This window comes from Montipora capricornis, chromosome 14 (genome assembly GCF_036669925.1).
Source record: "Montipora capricornis isolate CH-2021 chromosome 14, ASM3666992v2, whole genome shotgun sequence".
Taxonomy (NCBI): Eukaryota; Metazoa; Cnidaria; class Anthozoa; order Scleractinia; family Acroporidae; genus Montipora; species Montipora capricornis.
Window position 1 is genome coordinate 6,558,838 of NC_090896.1, and position 25,000 is coordinate 6,583,837.

A 25,000-nucleotide genomic window follows, 5' to 3' on the forward strand; every position below is an offset into this window, starting at 1 on the left:
TTGACAGAGGAATCATGATTCTGTTATTGCCCTCAAATCCTTTGAAGCGCCTTTCGATTTCCTTTAAAATTTTCACACCCTAAAAACATATATGCCATTCAAAAGCCACACAAGTTAGCCTCAGCTACCATTATTTTCAACAGAAATTGAAACAGGTACAGTGTAAGACCTTTGCTAAGAAATAAATTATATTTAAGATGCAAAAAAGTAATCCAGTGTAAGTCTTAGCTCTAGGTAAGTTGCCTTCTTGAGAGACAAATAGCTTTCATGTTACGTCTACAGCTGAACGTCACAGCATTTTGATAGACCAAGCTACCTTTTAACGAAGCTTTGGATCAAACTAGTGACTATTCTCAATTTCATAACACAATGCTCTTCATTTTCTCTTCCTCTTTGCTCCTTCTGAAGGTTGAAGAATTTTCGGGTCAGAACACAGCACTTACAATATGGCTTTCGCAATTGGTTGAGAAAACAATGGGTACAAGAAGAATAAATTGTACAACACAAATTAGATAAAGCCCAATTTTGATATCCAACACAATGTGTCCCTTCAAGTCTAAGCATTTCCTACCTATTTCTCTCAACAAGGTTAGGGTAAAGATTAGCGTTATTTTAGGTCAGGGTAAATGCAGAGGTTTATTATTTATCACTCTTATTGAAATCCGGGTGCATCTAATTAGTGCGCCAGCGCTTGAACGATTAGACACTTAAATAAAGTTCCTTTCCTTTCCTTTCCTTGCAATTTATGGCCATAACTGCCCAAACAATAAAGCCTAACCCTAAACACCATAAAGCTGTGTCCTAAACCGATATTTAACAATTATTCTACGAGGGCGCGCTGGATATGAAGTGATAGATAACCAATACAATCACTTTATATCCAGGCCTTTTTGGTGTTCCCGGGGGTAGCACTGTTGAATAAAGCAACGATTTCTGCCTCGGTGAAATTCGGCCCAAAACGGCTTCTGTAGGAAGAGCAGGTATATGAACTGATAGCCAATGAAAATGCTGGAAATCTGATATCCGTAGTTCAGTTTTTAATAAAATTAAATTAGAGGTAGTAAAGATCTGCGTGGTAACTGAAAGTTTGTGAAACGAAGAATCTCATTTCCCTTTGTGAAAAATACTTCGAATTGTTGCGCATCATACCAAAATTTGTCACGCCACAATTTCCGCACTGATTGGTGATAATCTTGAAAAAAAATCGTATATTTCTGCATGGACAAACCTCCTCGTTGGTAACTTCTCCAGTTTTAGAAGCTTCAGTAAGTGATTCCCTTCCTTTGGTCCTTTGCCATTCCACCAGGGGATCGTAAATAAAGGTTCTTAGCACACTGTAATGATAGAAAAAATAAACAATTAAATTTAAAAGACACAACTCAAATAATATGCCTGACAACTTGGTTGATTTGATCTATAACTTTGTAACATACCAGGTGAGTGACTGGATCTCTGGCTGTATGCCTAACAAGCCCCATTTGTTCAAGCGAAGGACAGCGCTATCTGCCAGATAAATCGCTATCCAGTGGACAAGTCATAGCAAAACCAATAGTGCTATCCAATGGATAGTGATTAATCCGTTGGATAGCGTTATGCACCTTTTGAACTCTACATTGCTTTCTTTGACCTCAAAGCCGCCCTTAATATTATAGACAGAGCAACCCTCTGGAATATCCTACAGCTTCTGGGCATTCCACCCAAGCTGCTCCAGCTCTTCACCAAGCTCCATGACAATGCTGAGAGTTGTGTTCGCATCAAAGGCAAGGAGTCCTCCTGGTTCCCGATCGATGCCGGAGTCTGCCAGGGCTGCACTGCCCTGCCAGGCCTCCTCAACTGCATCGCTGACCACCTGATGATGGCAGTTTGCAACCAGTTTGCGTCCTGGGAATCAAGCTCGGTGATTACTCTCTGATCGAGACTATGCTGACGACACGACTCTCTTCTGCAACACCCTCGACGTTCTGAAAAACGCTCTTCTGGCATTCAGGAAAGAGGAAAACAGGCTTGGACTCAAGGTGAACTGGTCGAAGACGAAGGTGCTACATGTAGGCGACCGACCTCATCCACCTTCCATCGCCATCAGGACCCAGTCCGTTGTTTACCTTGTTTCGGAGGTCTGCAACAACAGAGACCTGGAGATGAAAGTAATCCACAGGCGCAGTTTGGTGTCAGGTGTTACGAGGAGCCTTAGAGAACTCTTTGGATGTGCCCCGACATCTCTCTCTACAACGCCGCCGTCCTCTCTGTCCTTTTTTATGGAGCTGAGACCTGGCCTCTAACCCAGTCCCCTGCAGCAAAACTCCATGGCTTCTACTCCAGGGCCCTCAGATCCATCGACGGTGTATGCTGGTTCGTCCAATGAGCAACTCCTCAACACAACTGGCCAACCCAATATCCTGCACCTTGCAGCCCAGCGACGTGTTCATTGGCTTGGCCACATCCTCCACCTACCTCCAAACCATCCTACTAGAGCCATATACGAATTCTCCCCACAGCAGCTGGCTGGCTTTGTGCCCGCAGGCACCCTTACACCAGCTGCCAGGATGTTGTCTGCCGAAACCTCTGGCAAGTCGACCTAGAGCTGGGCAATGCCCCCAGCCTCGCTCAAGACCGTAGGGCACGGTTCGACTGGTAGGCTCTACACCATCCTGGCAAGACATATGACGACCTTTTGAACTGGGCCCTGAAGCACTGAATGAATGTCTGGTTGACTATATACCTAACTGGCAGACTGTGTATCTATCTGAGTAACTAAGCAACTGTCTATCTCCTTCAACTCCTACATGAACCACTAACAAGCCACAATGCATCAATACGTCTTTTTCGATATATTAAAATTCAGCTTGAAAGAGAGATTTAGAGGACAAAGACAAAGGAAAGCGGGTGATATTTTTCACATTCATTCCAACGTGTTTCTATTGTTTTTGTTCTCACTGCCTCACTATCAAGCTGAATATTTGATATTTCCAAAATGGCCTATTTGATGAAGGGCTAACGCTTTAAACGTCAGCTCAAAAATGTTTCTTACACCTGTTAATTTACCTTCATCAACTTAGTTGATAAGTTCACTGTCACGTGAACCTAGTTTAATTGTCTTCTATAAACTCTCGTGAATTAACCCCTTCATTTTAATAGTCTCACTGACTGTTTGATGAGGTAACTGATTCACCTGACTGGCACCCTAACCCCAAAAAATGGAGCAGTGTAGGGTGCCCCATGCACAGACATTTTTCATTACTGCGTCTTTTTTGCCGCACGTTTAGGTAAGAGTGTAAGTCGGTTATACTTTCCATAATGCCTTTTCTCCTGTTTTAATCATAATGATGTTTAACGTCTCTCTTGCAACACGTATAACCACGTTTTATGTAAACAGTTAACGAAAATGTGCAAGTAACCTTGACAAGTGTAACACACATGGAGTAGCGTGACTAAAAATGACAACTTTTGATGGCATATAATTGCGAAAAAACATGAGTTTGTGACACAGGTGTAGTAAACGGATTTCGCCCTTTAAACAACAGATTTAACTCGGATCGAGCCACATCATGAACTGCTCATTTAACATCATGTGCTCCTACCCATAGTACACTTGGCGCTTACACTGAACATAGGTCATAGACACTACAACAGGCATAGTTTAGAGTAACAGAGCTTTGCCTTACGTGAGTAGCGAATCACACTGATTCCTCAGAAGCCGCAAGGTAACTTCACATGAGCGACGGAAATGTCCTTCACAACCCAGCGGACCCTGGCAACAAAATAGATGACATGAGAGAAAGGAAACTGGGTACTTCGATAAGGTGCAACCTCGATTATCCAGACTCGTTGAGAGACAAGCAAAACGTCCAGGTAATCAAGAGTCTGGATAATAGAAAATGTGTGAGTAATGTTTTCTTCGGTTACTAAGTACTCTAGTTACTAATTAATATTCATGAAGAAATTGGGACAAAAGTCCGGATAATAGAAATGTCCAGATAATCGAGGTTGGGCTGTACTCATATACATGAACTAGTGAGATGAAGTGATTTAAAGTTAGGATGGTCTTTGCATGTTGAGGAAGCTGCACTGAAGCCTGTAATGTAAGTATCAAGCTATCAGGGAGCTGGTCAAAGGCGCATTTCTTTTTTATCCAATAAGCGACAAGATTATGATAGAGAATCTATAAAAGTCACATTTGAACTGAGGATATGAAGCATCCTCAATGTGCAGTCTCAAACAAGCCTAAGAAATCCAGATTTAGCCGGAACTTGATCATATCACTGTGACGGCTGCACCAACTGAGCTATCGAGTAATCTGACAATTTCTTTATTGCAATATTCGTTAAAAGGTGCATACATGCTAGAGAATATAAGAAAATGGCAGACGTGGAATTGCGGCCATAGGTTTAAGTCCAATGAGGGTATCCTCAGTTCTTACCATTGCATCAACTAGGTTATGCGTCAGCCGGAAAGGTACACGCTCCGGACAGTCGAAGGTTTCACCCTATTAGAGAAAAATACAATAAATTTAGTTAGGGTTTTTAAAGGGTCTAAATGCAGAAGTTAAGGTCCACATTGCAACCAGCTTGATAATCAGACATGATGCTGTCCTTGTATGTTAGAAAAGGTCTTTTCCAAGACAACTTGAGTCAAATGGTCAACCAAACTGCAAATCAAAAAGTAGGACCGGGAGGAAAAAAAGATTCCTCTCCGCTCTTTTTTTTTTAACCAAAGTCCAGCTTTCATTCAACCGTCTCAGTCTCATGGGCTGACTGGAAAAAAAATGAGCCCCCAGCTTTTTGGCAACAAATCTGATTCTTTCTGCTCTTTCCGGAGGCAAAATACGAACAAAAAAATCATAACGTGCTAACTTAAGACCCTTACATCCCTAATGACTATTTTCAGGAATTCTCTGATACCATTCTTAACTGACCTTCTTAAATAGACAGTTGAAGTCCACATGAACACAGTCGCCACACGTGGCATCAAACAAAATATTCTCACCATGACGATCCCCAAGACCGAGAATATAACCAACCATACACATAACTGCTGATGTCCGACAGTAAGACAACCGGCTCATGTACCTGACAGAAAAGAAAAACCATGTCTTACTCAAAAGCAACTGGGCGTGGTCTTCATTTAAACTGAGCAGGAGGCACCAGCGATAAAATTAATAGCAATAAATTAATTTATCAAACGCTCTTTTACGCAAATTTCTATATCAAACATGTTTGGACGCTGTTCAGTCGAGTATAAATATTTGCCAGACAAAATATTTCTAGACTTTAAGGCTAACAGATAAGTTTTCCTGAGTTTAAACAACAATCAAAGAAGAAGACTTTTTGAGCCAAACGTCACAAAGAACAATCAAAATATTTTATTGCCGGTAAGTCAGGGACAACCCTCATGACAATGTCATCTACAGACAACTGCTACAACATATTTAATAATTCTTTGGCGATTACCTTAAATTTCATTTGACGCTCTTCAAGGCTTAGAGTATGGAATCGAATGAACGTGAGTGGATTTTTGGTTTAACGGCACACCTACGGCTCATGCAATGCTGAGAACGCCAAGGTGACCCGCTCTCACCATCACTCTTCATAATGGTACTTGAATTATTGGCATTATCCATACGTAATAACGATCAAATCAAGGGCATTGCAGTGGACGGTAACGAAATCAAATTAGTCATATTTGCTGATGACATGACATCATTTCTTAGCGACAAACTACCGCATCGCACCCTTTTTGATACTCCTACTCCGTTTAGTACATACTCCGGATTGAAGGTAAATCACAAAAAGACGAAAATTCTGTTACTCAGAAATATGAAAGTAAGTAGCTCAGAACTAGGTGTAAATGAAATAAATAAAGTCAAAACTTTTAGGGGTGAATTTTACCTTTAACCACTCACTCTTTTATAAACAAAATTTTGAATCAATCGAGAAATCTCTGAGAGGTTTATTGAGGGCTGGATCTGAAGAGTACTTACTTTACTTGGAAAAATTCAAGTGATCAAATCTTTCGCTGTATCACAGATCTTATACATGGTTGTTCTTATTTTGAACAAAAAAGAGTTTACTAAAAAAATAAACACTTTATTATATCCTTTTGTGTGGAAAGAAATAACAAGGTAAAGCGCACAGTATTTATCAACCAATTGAATAAAGGGGGCTTGAAAATGCCCAAAATTGAGTCCATGATCTCTGCTCAAAGAATAATCTGTATTAAGAGATATCTGTCCACCGATCCTGCTAGTTGGAAGTTATTTGGGATTCTTATCTTTAAAAAGTAGGGGGGAAATTCTTGTTCCATTGTAACTTTAACTGCACTAAATTACCCATAGCTCTTTAAGAATTTTACAAAGAATGCATTGTGAAATGGGCCTTTCTAAACGAGGACAACCCTTCCTCACTCTGAAATAGCAAATCAAGTCATATGGAACAATCGCTTTATCTGTATCGAATCTAAGTCAATTTACAACAACAGGCTGGTTGATTTCGGAATTGTTAACATTGGAGATCTCTACGACACAAGGGGAGAGCACAAGTCAAACAAGGAGTCATTATATTCAACTCTCTCTCCAATTGAGGATTTCCTACTTTTCAGTCTCTTTGCTGCTTTTCCGCAAGAATGGTGTAAAGCATTAAAAACAGATAAAATCTTTATCTCCTCAAAAACAAACGACCTAATCCCAGATGATTTTTATTTATGTATTGAAGGGAAAAGAGTTGATTTCCGAAGTCTACAATCGAAGTCATTATATGAAAGTTTCTAAGATATCTACTACACCAACAGCACAGAGGAAATACAACTATTTTTTCAATACCCACACATCCTAGTTTGACTGGGAAAAGATATATTTGCTGCCTTTCAAAACAACATTGTATACCAAATTAAGAGAATTCCAATATGAACTTTTAAACAGTATCTTGTACACAAAAAAGATGCTGTTTAGGTTTTAAAAAGTCGATTCTCCTCTGTGCGATTTTTGTGAAAAGGAGGTAGAGACCAAAGAACATGTTTTCTTCTATTGTACAAACGTGCATATTTTTTGGGACAATTTGAAGACTTTCCTTAATTCTTTAAATATAACTGTTAGGTTTGACATCAAGCATGTTCTTCTTGGGATTCTAGATACGAGCAATAGTGTAAACATCCTAATCAATTACAGTGCCCTTAAACGTAAATTTTTTATTTATCGCTGTAAGCTAAACAAGGGCCCTCAAACCTTAAGATTGTCAGTCGATAAATTTAAGAAAACGTTTGAAACCGAACGCGTTATTGCGACAAAAAGCAGTAAAAGCTATTTCCAAGACGAAAAATGGAAACCTCTAATGCCATTAATCAGAAACCCATAAGGGTTGAAACGTGTAACGCGCGTTCACAGCTTCCGAATATTCAGTGCGAACTGATTGGTTGAATGTTTCGGTGCTAAGTACCATATTTGGAAACCCCTCGCTCTTGTTGTTCCAAATATGGTACTTAGCAAATTGAATATTCAGAAGCTTGTTTCCCAGAACACAAGGGGCCGTTACACGTTTCAACCCTTACGGGTTTCTGCATTAATACAATTAATACATTAGTAGCTGTTATCAAAATTGCGTTTTCTAGGGGTACACTTTATTTATATCTTCATATCTCTATTTTTATTGAAATTTGTTAAGTAATTCTTGGTTGTAGTGTAGTGTAGTGTAGTGTAGTGTAGTTTTCGTTGCAGTTGGTAATTAAGGTAACTTAGGCAAGTATTGTAAGCCTTGTCTATATATTTTTCTACGTTTTTGTATTATATACCTGTAAAGACAAAAAAAATTAAAATACAAAAATTAAATAAATAAATAAATAAATAAATAAACGAACAAAATTACTCCATCGCTGTGTTTTCATAGCACCTTCCGTATTGCACTCTATAATCTATTCTATTTATGCATGCGTCATTGACCAATTAGAAACAAAACATTCTGTTGAGTGCATAACAACTATATTACTAGAGAGATTAAAGTATTGCATTTACAGGAATGTCGCAATGAAATTTGCGATTTGCCAAAAATGAAAGGGACTTAATTGTCATTGCTTGCCTGTCATTAGAGGGATTAAGCTTCACGTGATGAACGGCAAACGCCAGGCTAAAATTTGCATTTTGCCAAAAATAGAAGAACTTGTTTGAAATAAATAGTAATATTTCATTAAATAGAATACTACATGGTTGCATGGAGATACGAAATTTCTCTTCTCGTGTTGAAAAATAGTTCACTCGTTCGCATTTTTCAACATGTAGGCATGTATGTTGTGGCCATATAGTATTCTATTTATTATATATATACCAATGAAATACTAAATTATTTCACGAAAGGCATTGAAAGATGCGATATTTATATGTAACCATGTTTTTGCGCAAAAGATCACTTGGTATTTCATTGATGTTTATCAGAAACCCATAAGGGTTGAAACGTGTAACGCGCGTTCACAGCTTCCGAATATTCAGTGCGAACTGATTGGTTGAATGTTTCAGTGCTAAGTACCATATTTGGAAACCCCTCGCTCTTGTTGTTCCAAATATGGTACTTAACAAATCGAATATTCAGAAGCTTGTTTCCCAGCACACAAGGGGCCGTTACACGTTTCAACCCTTATGAGTTTCTGTGTTTATATAATAAGCTCATTTCTTATCAAGAAACTTCTCAAAAGAAAGAGACAAGTTAGAACACGAGAAATTTCATGCTTTTATGACAAGCAGCAGCCTGCCGTTTCACTTTAATGGGGGTCTGTATCTCTCGATTAGCTCCACGTATAGAGAAACTTCCACAAGGGGCGAGACAAGTAAGAATGTGAGAATTTTTTTTGTGCTTTAGAGTTTCAGGTTATAAGGAGATTTTTACTCACCATGAAGTTGGATTAGGAAAACGTTTGAGGAACCATTCGTGAAACACAGAGGGATGTCTAGAAAAGATATAAACAGTCAATGGAGCATTTCTGAGTTAATGGTCATGTGAGAAGGTCGGAATTACAAAAAAATAAGTTTACTTACCGTGGAAGAATATCCTTCTCGAAAACACGAATTTTGTCCCTTTAGAGTAAAAAAAAAAGGCAAGTAGTAAACACACCAAACCAGCTAAAAACACTACAGGAAACCACCAAATAATTACGGTGGATCGGGCAGAGCAGTGTTTTCTTGAATTTTGTTACAAAATGTGGTAGGCCGTTTGCACGAGAAGCCAAATTCCTCCAGCTAGCTGGAAGGATGACCGACCGTGATGGTTAACCATCTTTAAAAGATTGGGATGCAGATTTGGCAATCTAAACGCTTTGGGTTGTTCAAACTCCGTCAAGGATAGAAACACCCACCATGGGCGAGTGCTCATACTTACTCTAATTTATTCTCTGCTTTGTCGATTAGCTTTTTAATGTCAGCACCTCGCATGTACATATTTTTCTCCCTGTAAAAGAAAAAACATTAAATCCCCACAAAGGAAAGAATTTTAAACCCTTTGGTTTATGGACAATGCAAAATACGAAAATTAGACCTCCAAGATAATTCATATTACAGTGTTAAACTCAACTTCGCTTACAATGGACAGCTGTCGTATAGTTTCAAGGCTTTTGACTTGTGACCACGTTGACAGTCATCATCAAGTCGTTTGACAACCATTTATTCGTCTTAACCTAACAAAGTCTTTAAACTAATGAATCAACACGATGATGATGATGATGATGATGATAATAGCATAAATAATATGCATTGAAATTTTTCTCCATTCTGATTGGCTAAAAGAAATGCCGTTTTTGGGTAACACGGTGCAAAGCGGCAATTCGGTGCAAAAAGAAGTAACAAACCAAGCCTTATGATTGGTCAATAAGCAAAGAAACTCAGCAATAGCAAAGTAAATGCGAGTCCTGGATGGCGCAATTTTTGTGTGATTGCGTGATACGAATCTGTTCCTTCTGCTTAACCATCTCAAATTCTCTCATGTATATTATTAATTAGTAATCACACGATTTTTGTCATGCTATTTGGAACAAACTAGCACTTCTTGAAGACTACAAATTGGACTCGCCCTACGGGCGTGTGCAAATTTTGTTCCTCTTCGGAAAAAAGTTTCCTGTGATTATTTATTCCTAATGGCACTGAAAATCATGCGATTTTCTACCCAAATAAAGGTCCAGGGTTGTTTTGTAGTAAAAAAAGACCTTTGACCTGTAAAAGAGATCTGCTCGGTATTAAGGACGGTGCCTACCAATTAAACATATTTTTGCCCCGGTGTGTGATTATGCAGGAAATGTAGATCTTAACAAGTGTTATTGAAATCCAAAAGTAAAACTGGGGGTAACCACGCATTTTTCAAAGATAAATCATGAATAATATTTGTAAAAAGCTTTAAAATACAAAGCAATGTATGGCGTTCTTTCTCAAATTGAAGCTTAATTATCTCTCAAAAATGCATGGTTACCCCCAATTTTCTTTTTGGATACCAAGAGTATTTACTAAGATCTACATTCTCCGGATAGTTTTAAACCGCGCAAAAATATCCCTGTATCAGTAAGCATCACCGATAGGAAACTCGAGTATCTCGAGATGCGCAGAACGTATGCACAATAACAATAGTAGGCACCGTCCTTAAGGTTATTTTATAAAAAAGCCACTCATATGAAAAGTTGTGCTGAGGACTGGGGATCACCGAAACCTACAACCAACCAACCTAACTACATCTTTTCCATGTCATTTGACTTTTTTGCGATAAAACAAACAAACAAACAAACAAACAAACAAACCCATACTTGTATATCTTAGTAAGAATGTTTCTCAGGCCATGTGTATTTTGCACCCATTCTAGAAGTCCACATTCTTCATTCAGCGGGATCACAGCCTACGACAAAGAAAAGGTGAAAACAATTTTTATGCCTTCACCAAAACTGCGGTAAATTCATACCATGCTCAAGCTGAAGAATTTCCTTAATCCTGAAACACTGCGATTATGACACCCTGAAATTATGCAACTTGGAGTTAAAGTGCATGGCTCCTCCAAAGAAAAAAAAACACCAATTCCCATCTGTTCACTAAAATTTAGTCATCCAGGTTCATACCTGGATGGTGACCAATCTTTGAAAAGCCCTTTGTAAGCTTTACAGAGAGAGAGAGAGGTATGCGTTAACAACATCGACCTCGCCTCCCATCTCTGTGATTATAAGTGGGCTGAGTTTCGGGCACAATCTCAATACCCGGTTGAGTGGAGCTTGCATTTTCCCTCTGGGATGCGATACAAAAGGCAAAGGCATCAAAGGGAGATCTGACTGTCATATGACAAACTTCTACTTTCTAAAGAAACTGTGGTGCTGCCTCTGTAGGATAGTAAAACAGGAAAATTTGGTTTCATCAAACGCGTTGATAAAGGTCGAATTACCACCGTAAACGATTTGGAAAGCTGACTTTTCGAGTGTTAGCCCTTCGTCAGATCGAATAGAGTAATTGTGGGTGTTGTTGGTTTTTATAAGGGTGTGGAGGAGCTTTGCCATTGGTGGAAAGACGGTGACATGAATTTGTCAATAAATTAATGGAATGAGAGGCGTTCATTGATACCGTGAGGATTAAGTGTACCCAGTTGAAAGATGAATTTTTGTTCTAGATTTTTGCGGCTTTCTGTGTCATGTTGTCATGGGAGTGATTAGGAAGGTTAAAATGGTGCACAACTGGTTTTGATGCATCTGTGACGTTTATTTCTACATCTCGTAGGTGTTTGCGAAAGCGGTCCGCCAAACTTCTCCCTGTTTCGCCTAAGTAGGTCGTCTCACATTGGGTGCAGGTTATGAAAGGGAAGGAGGAAAGTTGCTGGTGAAGGAATGCCAAAGGTGAGTGGTGTTTCACTAAGAAGGTAAAAAGAGAATGTGTAAACTACATAGAGGCAGGTGATGGACGAAAGGTGGGAACGTATGATTTCAGACCAAATTGCACTCGACTCAGTTCAATTACCATTATAAATTATACTTATGGAAACAGTATTTTTTTTAGTTAAAAAAAAAACATGACCGATGTTACATTTATGTGGGTGCAAACCCGGTAAAGGAAATTTCCGAGGTCAACTCAGTCACCCATTGAAACAAAACCAAGGGGTAAAAACATGGCAGGAAGTTCTAATGAAGGAAAAAATGTATTAGAATTGCAGTTTTCCTTTCGCTTAAGTTTGAGAATCAGGCGATCAAAGTAACTACTATGTATATGTAGAAACCCGCCCTGCCATTTGCTTCTCACAAAGTTAGATAGACCTGAGCTGACCTCTTGACGACACATTGAGACTTACATAAGTTCGGATGTGCAGTTGTCTACTTCGAGACTCTGGATCCTTTCGTAAACACTGCAAAACGAAGAGAAATTATAAAAAGCCCCCAAAAACAAACGAGTTGTGTGCTCTTCGGGCTGTTATACCTTAAAAGGCAAACAGTGTAGAAAGGATTCTTCAAGGGTAAGTTTGTAGGCTTACATCTATAAGGAGGGTAAAGGTTCACAATGGTTCAATTTGAAATTGAAGCTAATTTAAACTACTAAACAAGAAGCATTAAACAGATTACTCATCCCTACATTTTGGCCAAATATTTGCCCCCACATTTATATAAACAAAAAAATGCCTGTAAACACCTAAACGGGATACATCACTCAAATTTATTTGAAGAGTTTTCAAAGAAACCCTTTGGATCCGAAGTAAATTTCTGAACCATTTGATTTTGCTTTCACATTTCCTGGGCCATTTTGAATTATTGTGACGTGTTACAGTTGCCCTATTGTTATTATCCAGACCTATGGTTATTATCCAGAAGATCTGTGTCAGAACTGCAGGGTAACTACAAGTTACAAGTATTCAAGACGAATTCAGTTTTTCTCATACCAATTTCATTGCAAACCGGCAGAACTTCCTCCACTGGAAAATATTCTTTCAAAAGATATGGCAACTAGGTGAACTTTTGATCACTGACACGTTTTTGCCCAAAAGGACTACAATTGGTTTATGAGTCACATCTGTCGAATAAAACGCTTTAAGGACGGTGCCTACTATTGTTATTGCGCATACGTTCTGCGCATCTCGAGATACTCGGATTTCCTATCGGTGATGCTAACTAATACGGGGATATTTTTGCGCGGTTTAAAACTATCCGGAGAAAATAGATCTTAGTAAGTACTCTTGGTATCCAAAAAGAAAATTGGGGGTAACCATGCATTTTTGAGAGACAATTAAGTTTCAATTTTTTGAAAGAACGCCATACATTGCCTTGTATTTCAAAGCCTTTTACAAATATTATTCATGAACTATGAAAAATGCGTGGTTACCCCCAATTTTCTTTTTGGATTTCAATAACACTTGTTAAGATCTACATTTCCTGCATATTCACACACCGGGGCAAAAATATCTTTAATTAGTAGGCACCGTCCTTAATTGGAAAGTGCTGAAATTCTAATCACTAATAATAATTAGGAGGAAAAAACTAAAGTTTCAAAAGAAATTTCACATTAATCACTGAACAAGGACACCGGATACAAAATTGTGCAAAGGGAGGGGTGGTTGCCCTTATATTGGAGACTCTTTTAAACTAAAATCATTTGCCATAAATGTACCTTGTTTACAAGGGCATTGAACTCCATCGTTCTTGAATCTTTCCTCAGGTCATCCTGTGCATGGAAACAAGGGCAAATAACTTTCTTGAGGACTGGCATAAAGGTCAAGGGGTGAGAGTTCAACATAAGCGTGACGCTGAATTTCTCTAACGAGACAAGATAAGCTGACCTTCGGTTTGCACATCATAGTGTAACAGTTTCCATCGCTGCCTCTGATGGTGATTTTCTTGGGTTTTTGTAAAGATTGCAATACATCAACCTGTACAATACGAAAAATCCAAGGTCAACTTTTTTAAACTTGTGACAAGAAAGTCAAAGGGTCCATAACAAAATGATCAGCATTGATACACACGTTCCGGAAACAAATAAAAGTTTGCATGAGAATGGAGCTTACCTCCGATAAGATTAGTTTGGAACAACAATAAAATTATGGACGCCACTTGTTAGTTTAGGGATATTGGAGAGAGCATTTATGCCAAATGGCGGCAAGCAGCTGGCTATTTCTTGTTATAGCATCACTAAAAATCTTGTCTCTCTCTTTCGAGAGGTTGCCCCATATCTGTACAGTATGTAACAGGCAAGATACGAGTTGAAAGTGCACCGAAAGTGCTGTTCATAACATGTCTCCCTATTCAAATTCAAAGTAAACATACGTGTATGTCACCATTGTTACTTAGAAATTTCGCTTTTTCTGTGCCGTGCAAGCCACGTAAACTTGGCAGAACTAGCAGAGGCGTAATGTGAAAGGTATGGATCTATTCTCGATTTTACGTCACAAATTGCTTTACATTCCTCTTTTCAAATAAAGTTTGCATTGCAAATCAATTTGTGGCGTTACATCGAGAATAAACACATGCCTCTCACATTACGGTCGTGGGTCCAAATTACGGCCAGTTTTGCCGTCAGATAAAATGAGAAATTTTAAGGTAACATGTTTGCTTTCGGAGGGAAGATCAATACTGCAGACGAAAAATATTAGAGTTCAGGTGTACTTTTAACAAAACAGGTTTCTTCGATTTTTTTTGCAAAACGCACATTTCAGCCTGAATTTTACCGTTTATTGTAAACGTACATGTAATGCTAAATCTCTTTAACATAAGCCTAAAAGCAGAGCTACTGTGTATTTTATTCTTACAATACATGTAGGTTAACCTGGCTTCAGAGCCCGCGATATGGTCACATGATACTGGTCAGCAGATACCTTGTTTTAACAGGTGTCAATTAACCATAACATGGATGTCCAATAAATATCAAAGATGTTTCCACCACAGTGGCATACAAGGAGACGTGGACGTATGGGTGGTCGTACAATGAGCAAAACCAAGTTGCTATTTCCTTCCATAGATTTTTGTACCCATGGTGCTCCGCATGCGTGCCTTTGGAGTGTGGAGCTCCGCTATACACAAGGCTGCTCTGATGTAAAATCAGAAGATATCATTCCTGCAACTACACACTAAATCTGTGTGGCTGACTTGCCTGAAGCTTGTGCGCTATTTTGAAGTAATTTGTGATCTATAGATGGTTGGATGCTCGATGGCATGAATAAAGTTAGTGTAACTGTTCCTTACTGCGTCCTCAAATCCTGCGATGCAAGCCAAAGTGCCTGGGAATGGATTGTGGTCAAGATGACTTCCGGCACCTGAGGGAAGAGTGACTGTCATGGCAGATTGAAGTGGAACAACTATATCGCTGAAACCACTAGAACAGACAGAAATAGAAATAATTGATACTGTAGCAATGAAACTAAAGATCTCAATTTCGAGTTACCAAACATGCATAGTATAATATACAGCACCACAGGAAAGTATTGCTTCGTAGATTTTAATTTAATGGTCATTAAGAATTTCCCCAAGAGAAGGGCTCCAAGCTAAAATCACTTTGTACAGCACAATTATAAATTAAATAGACCTTGTATAACATATTAACAGGAGGTAGAAAAGGACTGCTGAAAAGGGCACAATAACTGCCATTAACTTCAGAGCTGACAGAACCAACTAAATTAACTCACCAAACTTAACGACCCTGCATAATTATCTAAGAACGCCTGATAACTCATTGAATCCATCCAAGCATTAGCAGCAGTAAAGGAAAAACGCCCATAAAGGGAAAGAGAACAATTCTGACGTCAACTGCAATGAACTCTACCTATCAGATACAAGTCGCTTGAGGACTGAGAAGTCGTGACTGATACTGAGCTTGTCTTTGGAAGCACCCTTGGAGACTTCCTTGTTGCATACTTCCAAGAGCCTATCAGTCAGTTTCGTGGAGTCCTAAAAAAAATCCAATAAAGGACTCAGCTCAACGTCTGTTTCAAAAGTCATTAATGCTTTATGAATGTGACTGCAAACCCATTAGTGAGGTACCATGTACAAGCTTGTCATCCCTATTCAGTTTCAACCTTGGCTTCACAAGAATTCGGACCATTTTGTAATTTACTCCTTGACCCACTACATAACACTTTCACAAGTGAGAATGGGATACAATATTTGCAGGTGATTTTTTCCTGGTCCTTTTGCAACAATTTCTAATAATTGTAGCCTAAGTACACAAAAGCGGAAGTCCACGACATAAAATGAATAAAGAAGTTACATGTACAAGGCTGATGTGGAGAAAAGAGTAAGCATAATTTTCAGTGTTTGGAGAAAACCTATCCCCAATTTTCGTCTTGAAATGTTCTATTCTTGAAATTGATAACAAGATAACGCTTCCTCTCTTGTTTCACACACCAAGGAATGGCTGTCCCCATAGCCCTCCTACTAACCAAAACATGTTACAAAATTCAAATTGATGGTGACCAGCAACACGATATGACATAAATCAGTATTTCCATTAATTTAAAGCTCTAAAGAAAGAGAGAAATGATCCTCGCATTTATCACACTATTCAAGCAATGATTGCTTTAATTGTCTCTGATCAAGTAGCTTCAATGGATTTCCAACCCATAATCTCTGTGATGCTGGAACAATGCCCTACCAAATCCAATGAATGGCTAATGCTCGAAACGACAGCTTTCAATTTCTCTTTGGTGGTCATTTTACCATATCAACCAAGTTGATAACCCCATTTAAAGCATTAGGCCTTCGTCAGAGAGAATAGGTCATTTTGCACATCAGTCAGTTCGCTCTGACGAAGGGTTAACGCTCGAAATGTCAGCTTTCAATTTCTCTATGGTGGTCAATTAGCCATATCAACTCAGTTGATAAACCCACTTCAAAGGTTAGCCCTTCGGTCAGAGCCAATAGGTCATTTCCCTCATGAGTCAGTTTGCTCTGACGGAGGGCTAACGCTCGAAATGTCAGCTTTCAATTTCTCTACAATGGTCAATTTACCATATCAACTCAGTTGATAAATTAAACCCATGTCTGTGTTTCACTTCCTCATCAATGCAGCACCACAGTTTCTTTAGAAACCAACCCATTTATCCATTTTATAAAGCCAACCAGTTGGGAGCAGGTCAATTTGTTGGGCTCAAATTTTCCTGTGAAAGGACTCGATGAATGAAATTTAATGCTTCTTTGTTGAAACCGTGGAGGTACAACTTCAAAGAATAGAAAAGTCAAGTGAAATTGCAACAGGAAAACATGGCCATAATGACAAGACAACTTACTTCAAGGAACTTTTTAAGCTTAGCATCACGAGAGCTGAAAAGTGCAAGAACAAGTGTTAAACGAAACATCTTCCACTTGCTACCAGACATAGCAATGAAACATGATTTCCAGAAAGTTTGGACTTACATGGCCTGGCTAAATATCCGAACACATCGTGTTTTACGCATGGCAAATGAGGACTGCAAGAGAGTGGAGAAAAGCACTCAATAGAGCATTTTTAACAAGTATTTGTTATGTTCCACAAATTGCCAAAGCCTCATTGATTTATGGGCGTTCCTGTTTATGTGGGTTCATAATCAATATGCCTTTTTGAGGCGACAATTGGTGGACAGAACAGGCTAGTTCCCATATCCCCACCTGGGAACGTTGTGCCGTTCTCTTTGCAAATGGTCCCACAGAATTCATGGGGAAAATTTGCAAGAGGCGTCCTACAAGTTATAGTCCTCATAGCTAACAAGAATGGGAAGTGTAATCATTTACAAAATAATTTCAAATGCAAAACACTTTCTCTTCAATTATCTCACGATTCGAGTACTGGTCTGGCCAGGGATGAAACCCACAACCCTCTGCAAGGTAGTTGGATTCTACATCAGCTGAGCCAATCGCTGAATCAACAAGGTGGTCAGTTTGGTGTGACTACAGAAAGGAATGTCTGCCATGTTGGTGTTCCAAACAAAAGCCTGCCACACGCGGTGAGGAAAGAGCTGAGCGAACCACCTCGCGAGGCGGTTTGCTCAGCCGTTTCCTCACGTGTGTGGGCAAATCTTGGTGAGAAATTTGCCTTGCGAGGCCGTGAGGATAAAACAAAACATGGCCTTGCGAGGTAAATTCCTCACTGTGAGCAGCGACTGTGAGAATCGAGCTGAGCTTGGTCAATCAAGCATCCAATAAAAATACATGGCATTCTCACGTGACTTCAGAGGTTGAAGACGGCGAGATGGAGTCAGAGGAAGAAATTCCAATGCTACTGGAGTCACTTGAAATGCCATGAATTTGTATTGGATGCTTGATTGCCCAAGCTCAGCTTGATTCTAACGATGGTATGCACAGTGAGGAATTTGCCTCACAAAGCCAAAAATATCAGACGTGCTTGCTTTTATCCTCACGGCCTGGCAAGACGAATTTCTCACCAAGATTTCCCCGCACAGGTGAGGAAATGGCTGAGCAAACCAGCTAATGAGGCAGTTTGCACAGCTCTTTCCTCACCATGTGTGGTGGACTTAATCTTCCATCAATTGAAATTTTTGTTTTGTTTCAAGAAAATAGTTGCTGAACATAATAAAACACTAGAGGTGGTTTGCAATCAATCTCTAGAGATACAGACAACAAGGATGTAACAAGGATGAACGCAGTAGGCTCACAAGACATCTAATGTTCTCATGCACCGACACGGCTGTGATAATATAACATGGAAACCACGCTGATCTCAAAACTGGACTGAAAGGCCTGGATCGACTACCTACTGCTTGAAGTGAACAAAATTGCAGGGGTCATCTTGTTGGGACTACCTTGAGACCTCAGCGTAAGTTTTCATAGTGAGAGGAAAGCTAACCTTGGAAACAGCCATCATCATCCACATTGCTTGCTGAGGATACGTTATCAAAAGCTTCGCAAGAATTTTCTAAAAAAGAGAAATTAGGAACAACTTACTACAAAGAGACTTTCAAAAGATAGGGTATCAAATACATGAAGTTACATTAGGCTAGGTATTTGTATTTAATAATTACTTTATACATCCCAAACATTCTAAAAGTGAGTTGCTCCAACTAGATAAATGCATATCTCTCTTTTGTCTTGCCTTCTAGACCCTAAATATCTTTATGATAACTTAAAGTGCACAAACATTCTTTGTAGTGCACCACTGGACACAATACGAACCAAGAACCTACAGTATGAGGTTCTGTTTACTAGTTTGGATGCTCTACAACTTAGGCACGGTGGTCTCATGGTTAGTGCGCTCGACTCCGGATCGAGTGGTCCGGGTTCGGGGCCTGGCCGGGGACATTGTGTTGTGTTCCTGGGCAAGACACTTTACTCTCACGGTGCCTCTCTCCACCCAGGTGTATAAATGGGTACCGGCGTAATGCTGGGGGTAACCCTGCGATGGACTAACATCCCATCCAGGGAGGAGTATAAACACTCCTAATCGCTTCATGCTGCGGAAATCGGAGATAAGCGCCGGCCTGATGGGCCTTCCTAGGCTTGTAACAGAGACTTTACCTTTACCTTGCAACTTAGAAACAGCAGACACGTGGGATCTTAGGACATTTAATTGATGATATTAAGTGAGACAGTAATGTTTAAGCATATTTGGTTTGTTCAAATAATTCCCACAAATTTGGTTGGAAGCTGTGATGGCTATAAACTCATTCTCATTCAATTATTATGCCTAATTTTTTTGTATGGTTTATCGGTTTACAGAGCCTCCTCTTCTGATCTTAACAACGTACAGAATTCCTCAGATAGGTTATATAAATGCAGGTATATTTCTAGGAAATTGAATATAAGGGAGTTTCTTGAAAGATCAGACTGTCGTATTTTTTGAAAGGCCATGATAACTAATTTGCTCCTTGTGATGATTTTACCAGAAAGAAATTTCACTAATTACGCGATAAGAAAACCAGGCCTCTATCATCCTACAGTGACAACAGAGCGCTTCAAATCGTCCTATGTGAATAGACTTATTTTTATATATGAATGTGGCTAAATTACTTTATTTAGGCAAAGTTAACATCGAGACAGGGCTTGCTGGCCAGCAGTCATTCCCCAGGCTCACATGCTTATGTGGGGCGGCCGCTAGTCTCCAGGGGCATGTACATGTGATCGCATATATTAGCTCTGCTTGCTTTCTTGATCTTTGCGGATCATTTGCAGTCATTTCTTGCATTAGCTGTTTGTTCCTGCTTTGTCCCGTGGTCCTTTTGCGGCTCTAGTATTCTGTTTCCTTGAATTTACTGCGAGTTGCTTACATTATGCCACATGAAACCCGAAACAGCCAGGACGTGTCGTGGCCTCGCTCCTCAGAGTTAAATCCTACTTGCCCGCGTAAGTGCTCGTCCTCTCGAGGACATCTCTACGCTTCAACAAGACAACAGATTTTTATCCAACGTCACTCTTGATCAACTCTCACTGCCTTACGAAAACTCCTAAACTCTTCGGGGGAAAAAAAAACTACATCACTCTTAAACCGCTCAAGTGATTTTCAATTTTCGAAATTACTACAAACAAGTTCCGCAAGTCTACGAGTCCTCAGCTTCTACGTTCGCTATAAATGATCAACTGAAAGGTTCGAAGTGAAAATGAAGGAGCGGTTAGTAAATGATCAGGGGCTAGTTTTGTTTGCTCACTTGAGTTGCGGTGAGAGATGCGTGAACGCAGGCCGAGCGTTTTGCTAGCAGAAGATCATATGTAAATTTCCTTCTGGTGGTTTATGATTGTGGCGTGATTAAAGGAAGTTTTGCGTGGACTAAGACCTCCTTGAGTGATTTTTCCTTCCCGTAAGATACAATCGGTCTTTTTGGTGACTTGATCCGTGATAGTGGGGGCATTCGGCTGTCTGCCGTGTCTGTTAAAATGGCTGCTACCTCCGCATCCGAAATTGACTGCGCCATGGTAGAGTTCTAAAGAGAACTGTTTGTCAAGCTTTAGGCGCAATTCCGGTTTTGGAACCAAACAATTGGATCCTTTGTCAGTTGCGAGTAGCTTCTCCACAAGAGCTCAAAAGGAGAGCTAGTGCCGTGACTAAAAATCAAGTCTCGTTATATAGCGTACTTGTGTCAGCGTAAGGCTTCTGATTGGTTGTTAAATAAAGAAGCTGATTGGAGGATACTAATTGGCCAATCGTGTAAAGGATATTTCGATCCTGTTGAGGTGTGAAGGTGACACACATTCATTCCATTGTGTAATTAGCGGGGAAATATGCTTGCGGAACTTGTTTGCAGTAATTTCGAAATTTGAAAATCACTCGAGCGGTTTAAGAGTGATGTTTTTTTTTCCTAAGAGTTTAGGAGTTCCGTAAGGCAGTGAGAGTTGAGTGACGTTGGATGAAAATCTGTTGTCTTGTTGAAGCGTAGAGATGCCCTCGAGAGGACAAGCACTTACGCGGGCAAGTAGGATTTAACTCAGAGGAGCATTACGTTCAAGTGTTTAAATACCGATAGGGTGTTGTTAGGCATGAAGTGGTGGGGAAAGTACTATGTAGACCATGCCCTCCCCTTTGGTCTCCGATCAGCGCCTTATCTTTTTTCTTCAGTAGCAGATATGGTTGAATGGATTTTAAAGAGCTCGCACAAGATGCCAGACTTGTTGCATTACCTTGACGACTTCATCAAAGCGGGGCCCCGGGATTCCACCGTGTAGCCATTATCTCACAACGGCTAAGGAGGTCTGCAGCAGGTTGGGTTTACCACTTCACCCCCTCAAATGTGTGGGGCTTTCTTCCGTCATGGTTGTCCTGGGCATTGAACTGAACTCTAACCAACAAGTCGCTAGACTTCCTGCTGAAAAGTTGGCAGCAACGTGAGAGCTAGTCAGTGAGTGGCGTGCTAAGAAGTGGTGCAACCGGCGACAGTTAGAGTCTCTAATTAGCCATCCTCAACATGCAGCCAAGGTGGTTTGACCCGGAAGGACGTTCTTGAGTTGCATGATAGATTTGTTAAGTTGCTCTCGAAAAAGAGACCACCCTCTTCACATCAATCAAGAATTTCGCCTCGATCTCGATTGGTGGCATACGTTTTTGTCCTCCTGGAATGGTGTAAGCTTCTGGCTCTTCCCTGGCGAGGAACCGTCTCCAGACGTTGAAGTGATCTCGGACGCATCAGGGTCCCTGGGCTTTGGTGCCTTCTCCTATGGTGCATGGTTTTTCGGTTCTTGGGCTACCCCTCAGGTATCTCTTTCCATAGCCTACAAAGAGATGTTTCCAGTGGTGATAGCCGCACGGGTCTGGGGAGCTACTTGTTGTCATCAGCATGTTTTATTCTGATCAGACAACGAGGCGGTGGTGCACATCGTAAACACCAGGTCCTCTAAGGTTCCTGCGCTGATGCATCTCTTGCGGGATTTATTAATGTCTGCAGCTCGCTTCCCGTTTTCCTTTTCTGCCGCACATGTTCCAGGAGCCCAGAATCAGATTGCTGATGCTATTTCTTGCTTTTGTTGGCAGGAGTTCCAGTGCTTGGCCCCTCACGCTCACCTTCATCCAACCCCTATCCCCCAAGAACTTCTGGATTGCTTGATTACACCACTTTGGAACAGCGCTGCCGCAGCCTCCTGGTCCAGGGTTTAGCTCCATCTACTAGTAAGTTACATTTGTCTGCCCCAAAAAAGTGTTACGAGTTCTGCAGTCAAGCCGGTCGATTGAACAAGGATGGCTCACCTTGTCCAGTTGACAAACTGTTTGCGACGTTCTTGGCTGGTTCCCTCCGAGCCTCATCAATTAAGGCCTACTTGTCCGCTGTGTGATCTCTTCATATTGAGCATGGGTTTCCGGACCCTCTTCTTAACTGCCTTCACCTCCAAAGAGTTGTGCATGGTATTAAAAATGTTCAAGGTGCTAAGTCATCGACACGTTTGCCAGTCACTGACTCCATAATGCTGTTGATTTTGAAGTCCTTGGACCTCAAGTTATCGGATCACTGCATGTTTTGGGCTCCGTGCACCTTGGCCTTCTTTGGTTTTCTGCAAGCTTCCGAGTTCACTGTGTCTAATCTCAACAGATTTTCTCCCTCGTGCCACCTGACGCTGAAAGACATTGCCTTCGATTCGTTAGTCACCCCATCTCTGCTTCGTGTGAACATAAAGGTTTCAAAGACTGACCCCTTTCGCCATGGGACTGCCATTCATATTGGTCGGGGTCATTATCCTTTGTGTGCCATTCAAGCGCTGGCAACGTATCTGGCTGCCCAGAGGGATGGCCCTGGCCCTCTCTTTCCCTTCCAATCTGGCCAACCGTTGTCGTGCCCGGTGCTCACTTCATGGCTCTAGCCACAGCTTCTGTATTGGTGCGGCTACCGTAGCCGCCCAGCAGGGTATACTGGATCACCTCATTCAAGCGTTAGGTCGTTGGACTAGCAATGCTCATCTGCTCTATATCCGCACTCCAGCTGAGGCCTTCGCAAAGTTTATCTTCTCAGCTGTGTAGTCGCCCAGCCAGTAGGGATCACCACCTGTAGCCACTTGGCGCCTCTGTGATTCGTAGCTTCTGCATCTTATGCCAGGTAGGTCAGACGTTTTGTGTATGTTGGGCTATCTGTGGTGCTTGGGGTGTCTGGGTGTCCTACAGAGGTCCCATGGCATACCTGCTTGCGGTACCTCCCGTCCCCAAGCACTGGGATCAGAGGGTGGTTTGATGGTTAGCGCTCACATGGTTGCCATGGTTACCTTCAGTGCAATGTTGCCAGTTGCGCTCTAGGCCCTTCCACCTTTTAGGCACCAGCACCCAAGGTCATCTTGTCGATGAGTTTAAATGTGGCTAAATTACTTTATTTAGGCAAAGTTAACCTCGAGACAAGGCTTGCTGGCCAGCAGTCATTCCCTAGGCTCACATGCTTATGTGGGGCGGCCGCTAGTCTCCAGGGACATGTACATGTGATTACATATATTAGCTCTGCTTGCTTGCTTGATCTTTGCAGATCATTTGCAGTCACTTCTTGCATTAGTTGTTTGTTCCTGCTCCCATCCCTATGAGGTTCGGGAAGTATTCCACTGAACTCGTTTCAATGTAACGGTGCCTGGGGGTTAGCGCTGGCATGGTTGCGAAGGTTACCTTCAGTGCAATGCTGCCAGTTGCGCTCAAGGCCCTTCCACCTTTTAGGCACCAGCACCCAAGCTCATCTTGTCGATGAGTTTAATATTGATTCCTTGATGTAAATAGATGACGCAGTTGTTCTAGAGCTCTGGACTTTTTTTATTTGATTGACTTGTAACTTGAGATATGTATTTTTATCTTTTGAATTTATTAAAGACATCATTCATTCATTCATATGCTGACATCTAAATCACAGTGAAGGAAACCCATCTGGAAGAAGACAAACACCTGGCAATCTAATAACAACAATTTCCTGATAAGGTAGCCATCTTAGATTCTATTGTTCTGAGGATGTGGATACTCTAGCCATACATGCCAGGTTCTTCTAATCACTTTTATTACGCTTACATTTTGAGACCACAATCAAAATAAAGCCTAAAGAAAGATTAGGATTAGCTAAAGCTCTGGGCCCGGTTGTTCGAAAGCCGATTAACTTAATCCTGGATTAGCGTAAACTTTTATTTCATGTTTTCCACTTTTTGGTGAAAATTCCTTTTGCTTAATTTTGTTTTTCAAGATTGACTTCCTGTAATGTAAAGTCTTGCCGAATATCAGCATTGAACAGCATTTGGGAGCAGAGAAATAAACTCCTTGGTTAATTTTTAATCTGGGATTAGAGATAATTGCCTTTTGAACAACCGGGCCCTGATTAGCTAACAACTCGCTTGCCTATCTGGCTTGTACTGTGATTTGACTGTTGCTGCAACGAAAACATTATGGCATGCCCAGTGTGGCAAATGTACATGTATACACTTGTACATAGTGACGGTATGAATTGCGTTTTGCTTTTATAATTTTTACAGGCAGTTTGATATTTGCATATTTCCTTACAATTATAATAATTAATCTGAGAGAGAAAATATCACAATGAAGCTTATGTGGAAAATTTGTACCCAGAACCATGGTCATCCCATAATATTTCCCTTAAAACAAAACCCCAAGGCGGTTGGGATATCTGTGAAAAGTTCTGTTGGACCCCAGAAGACCAAACACTGTTGAATG

General features: G+C 40.6%; 1 protein-coding gene across 2 annotated transcripts in view; it reads right to left on the reverse strand.

Moving 5' to 3' along the window:
- Positions 1–25,000, reverse strand: part of LOC138033501 (serine/threonine-protein kinase ATR-like) — a 118,613-nt gene that overhangs the window by 1,827 nt on the left and 91,786 nt on the right. For both annotated transcript variants that reach the window (XM_068881253.1, XM_068881254.1), the window contains exons 53-69: positions 18,746–18,814; positions 17,320–17,372; positions 17,193–17,226; positions 15,731–15,855; positions 15,154–15,283; positions 13,755–13,844; positions 13,586–13,639; positions 12,279–12,332; positions 10,762–10,850; positions 9,354–9,422; positions 9,014–9,052; positions 8,869–8,925; positions 4,913–5,066; positions 4,418–4,483; positions 3,663–3,748; positions 1,229–1,334; positions 1–79 (exon numbers count right to left, since the gene is read on the reverse strand). The exon at positions 1–79 is cut by the window's left edge and continues 29 nt beyond it. In XM_068881253.1, coding sequence (XP_068737354.1) covers positions 1–79; positions 1,229–1,334; positions 3,663–3,748; positions 4,418–4,483; positions 4,913–5,066; positions 8,869–8,925; positions 9,014–9,052; positions 9,354–9,422; positions 10,762–10,850; positions 12,279–12,332; positions 13,586–13,639; positions 13,755–13,844; positions 15,154–15,283; positions 15,731–15,855; positions 17,193–17,226; positions 17,320–17,372; positions 18,746–18,814 — 1,354 coding nt within the window. The remainder of the gene's footprint in view (positions 80–1,228; positions 1,335–3,662; positions 3,749–4,417; positions 4,484–4,912; positions 5,067–8,868; positions 8,926–9,013; positions 9,053–9,353; positions 9,423–10,761; positions 10,851–12,278; positions 12,333–13,585; positions 13,640–13,754; positions 13,845–15,153; positions 15,284–15,730; positions 15,856–17,192; positions 17,227–17,319; positions 17,373–18,745; positions 18,815–25,000) is intronic.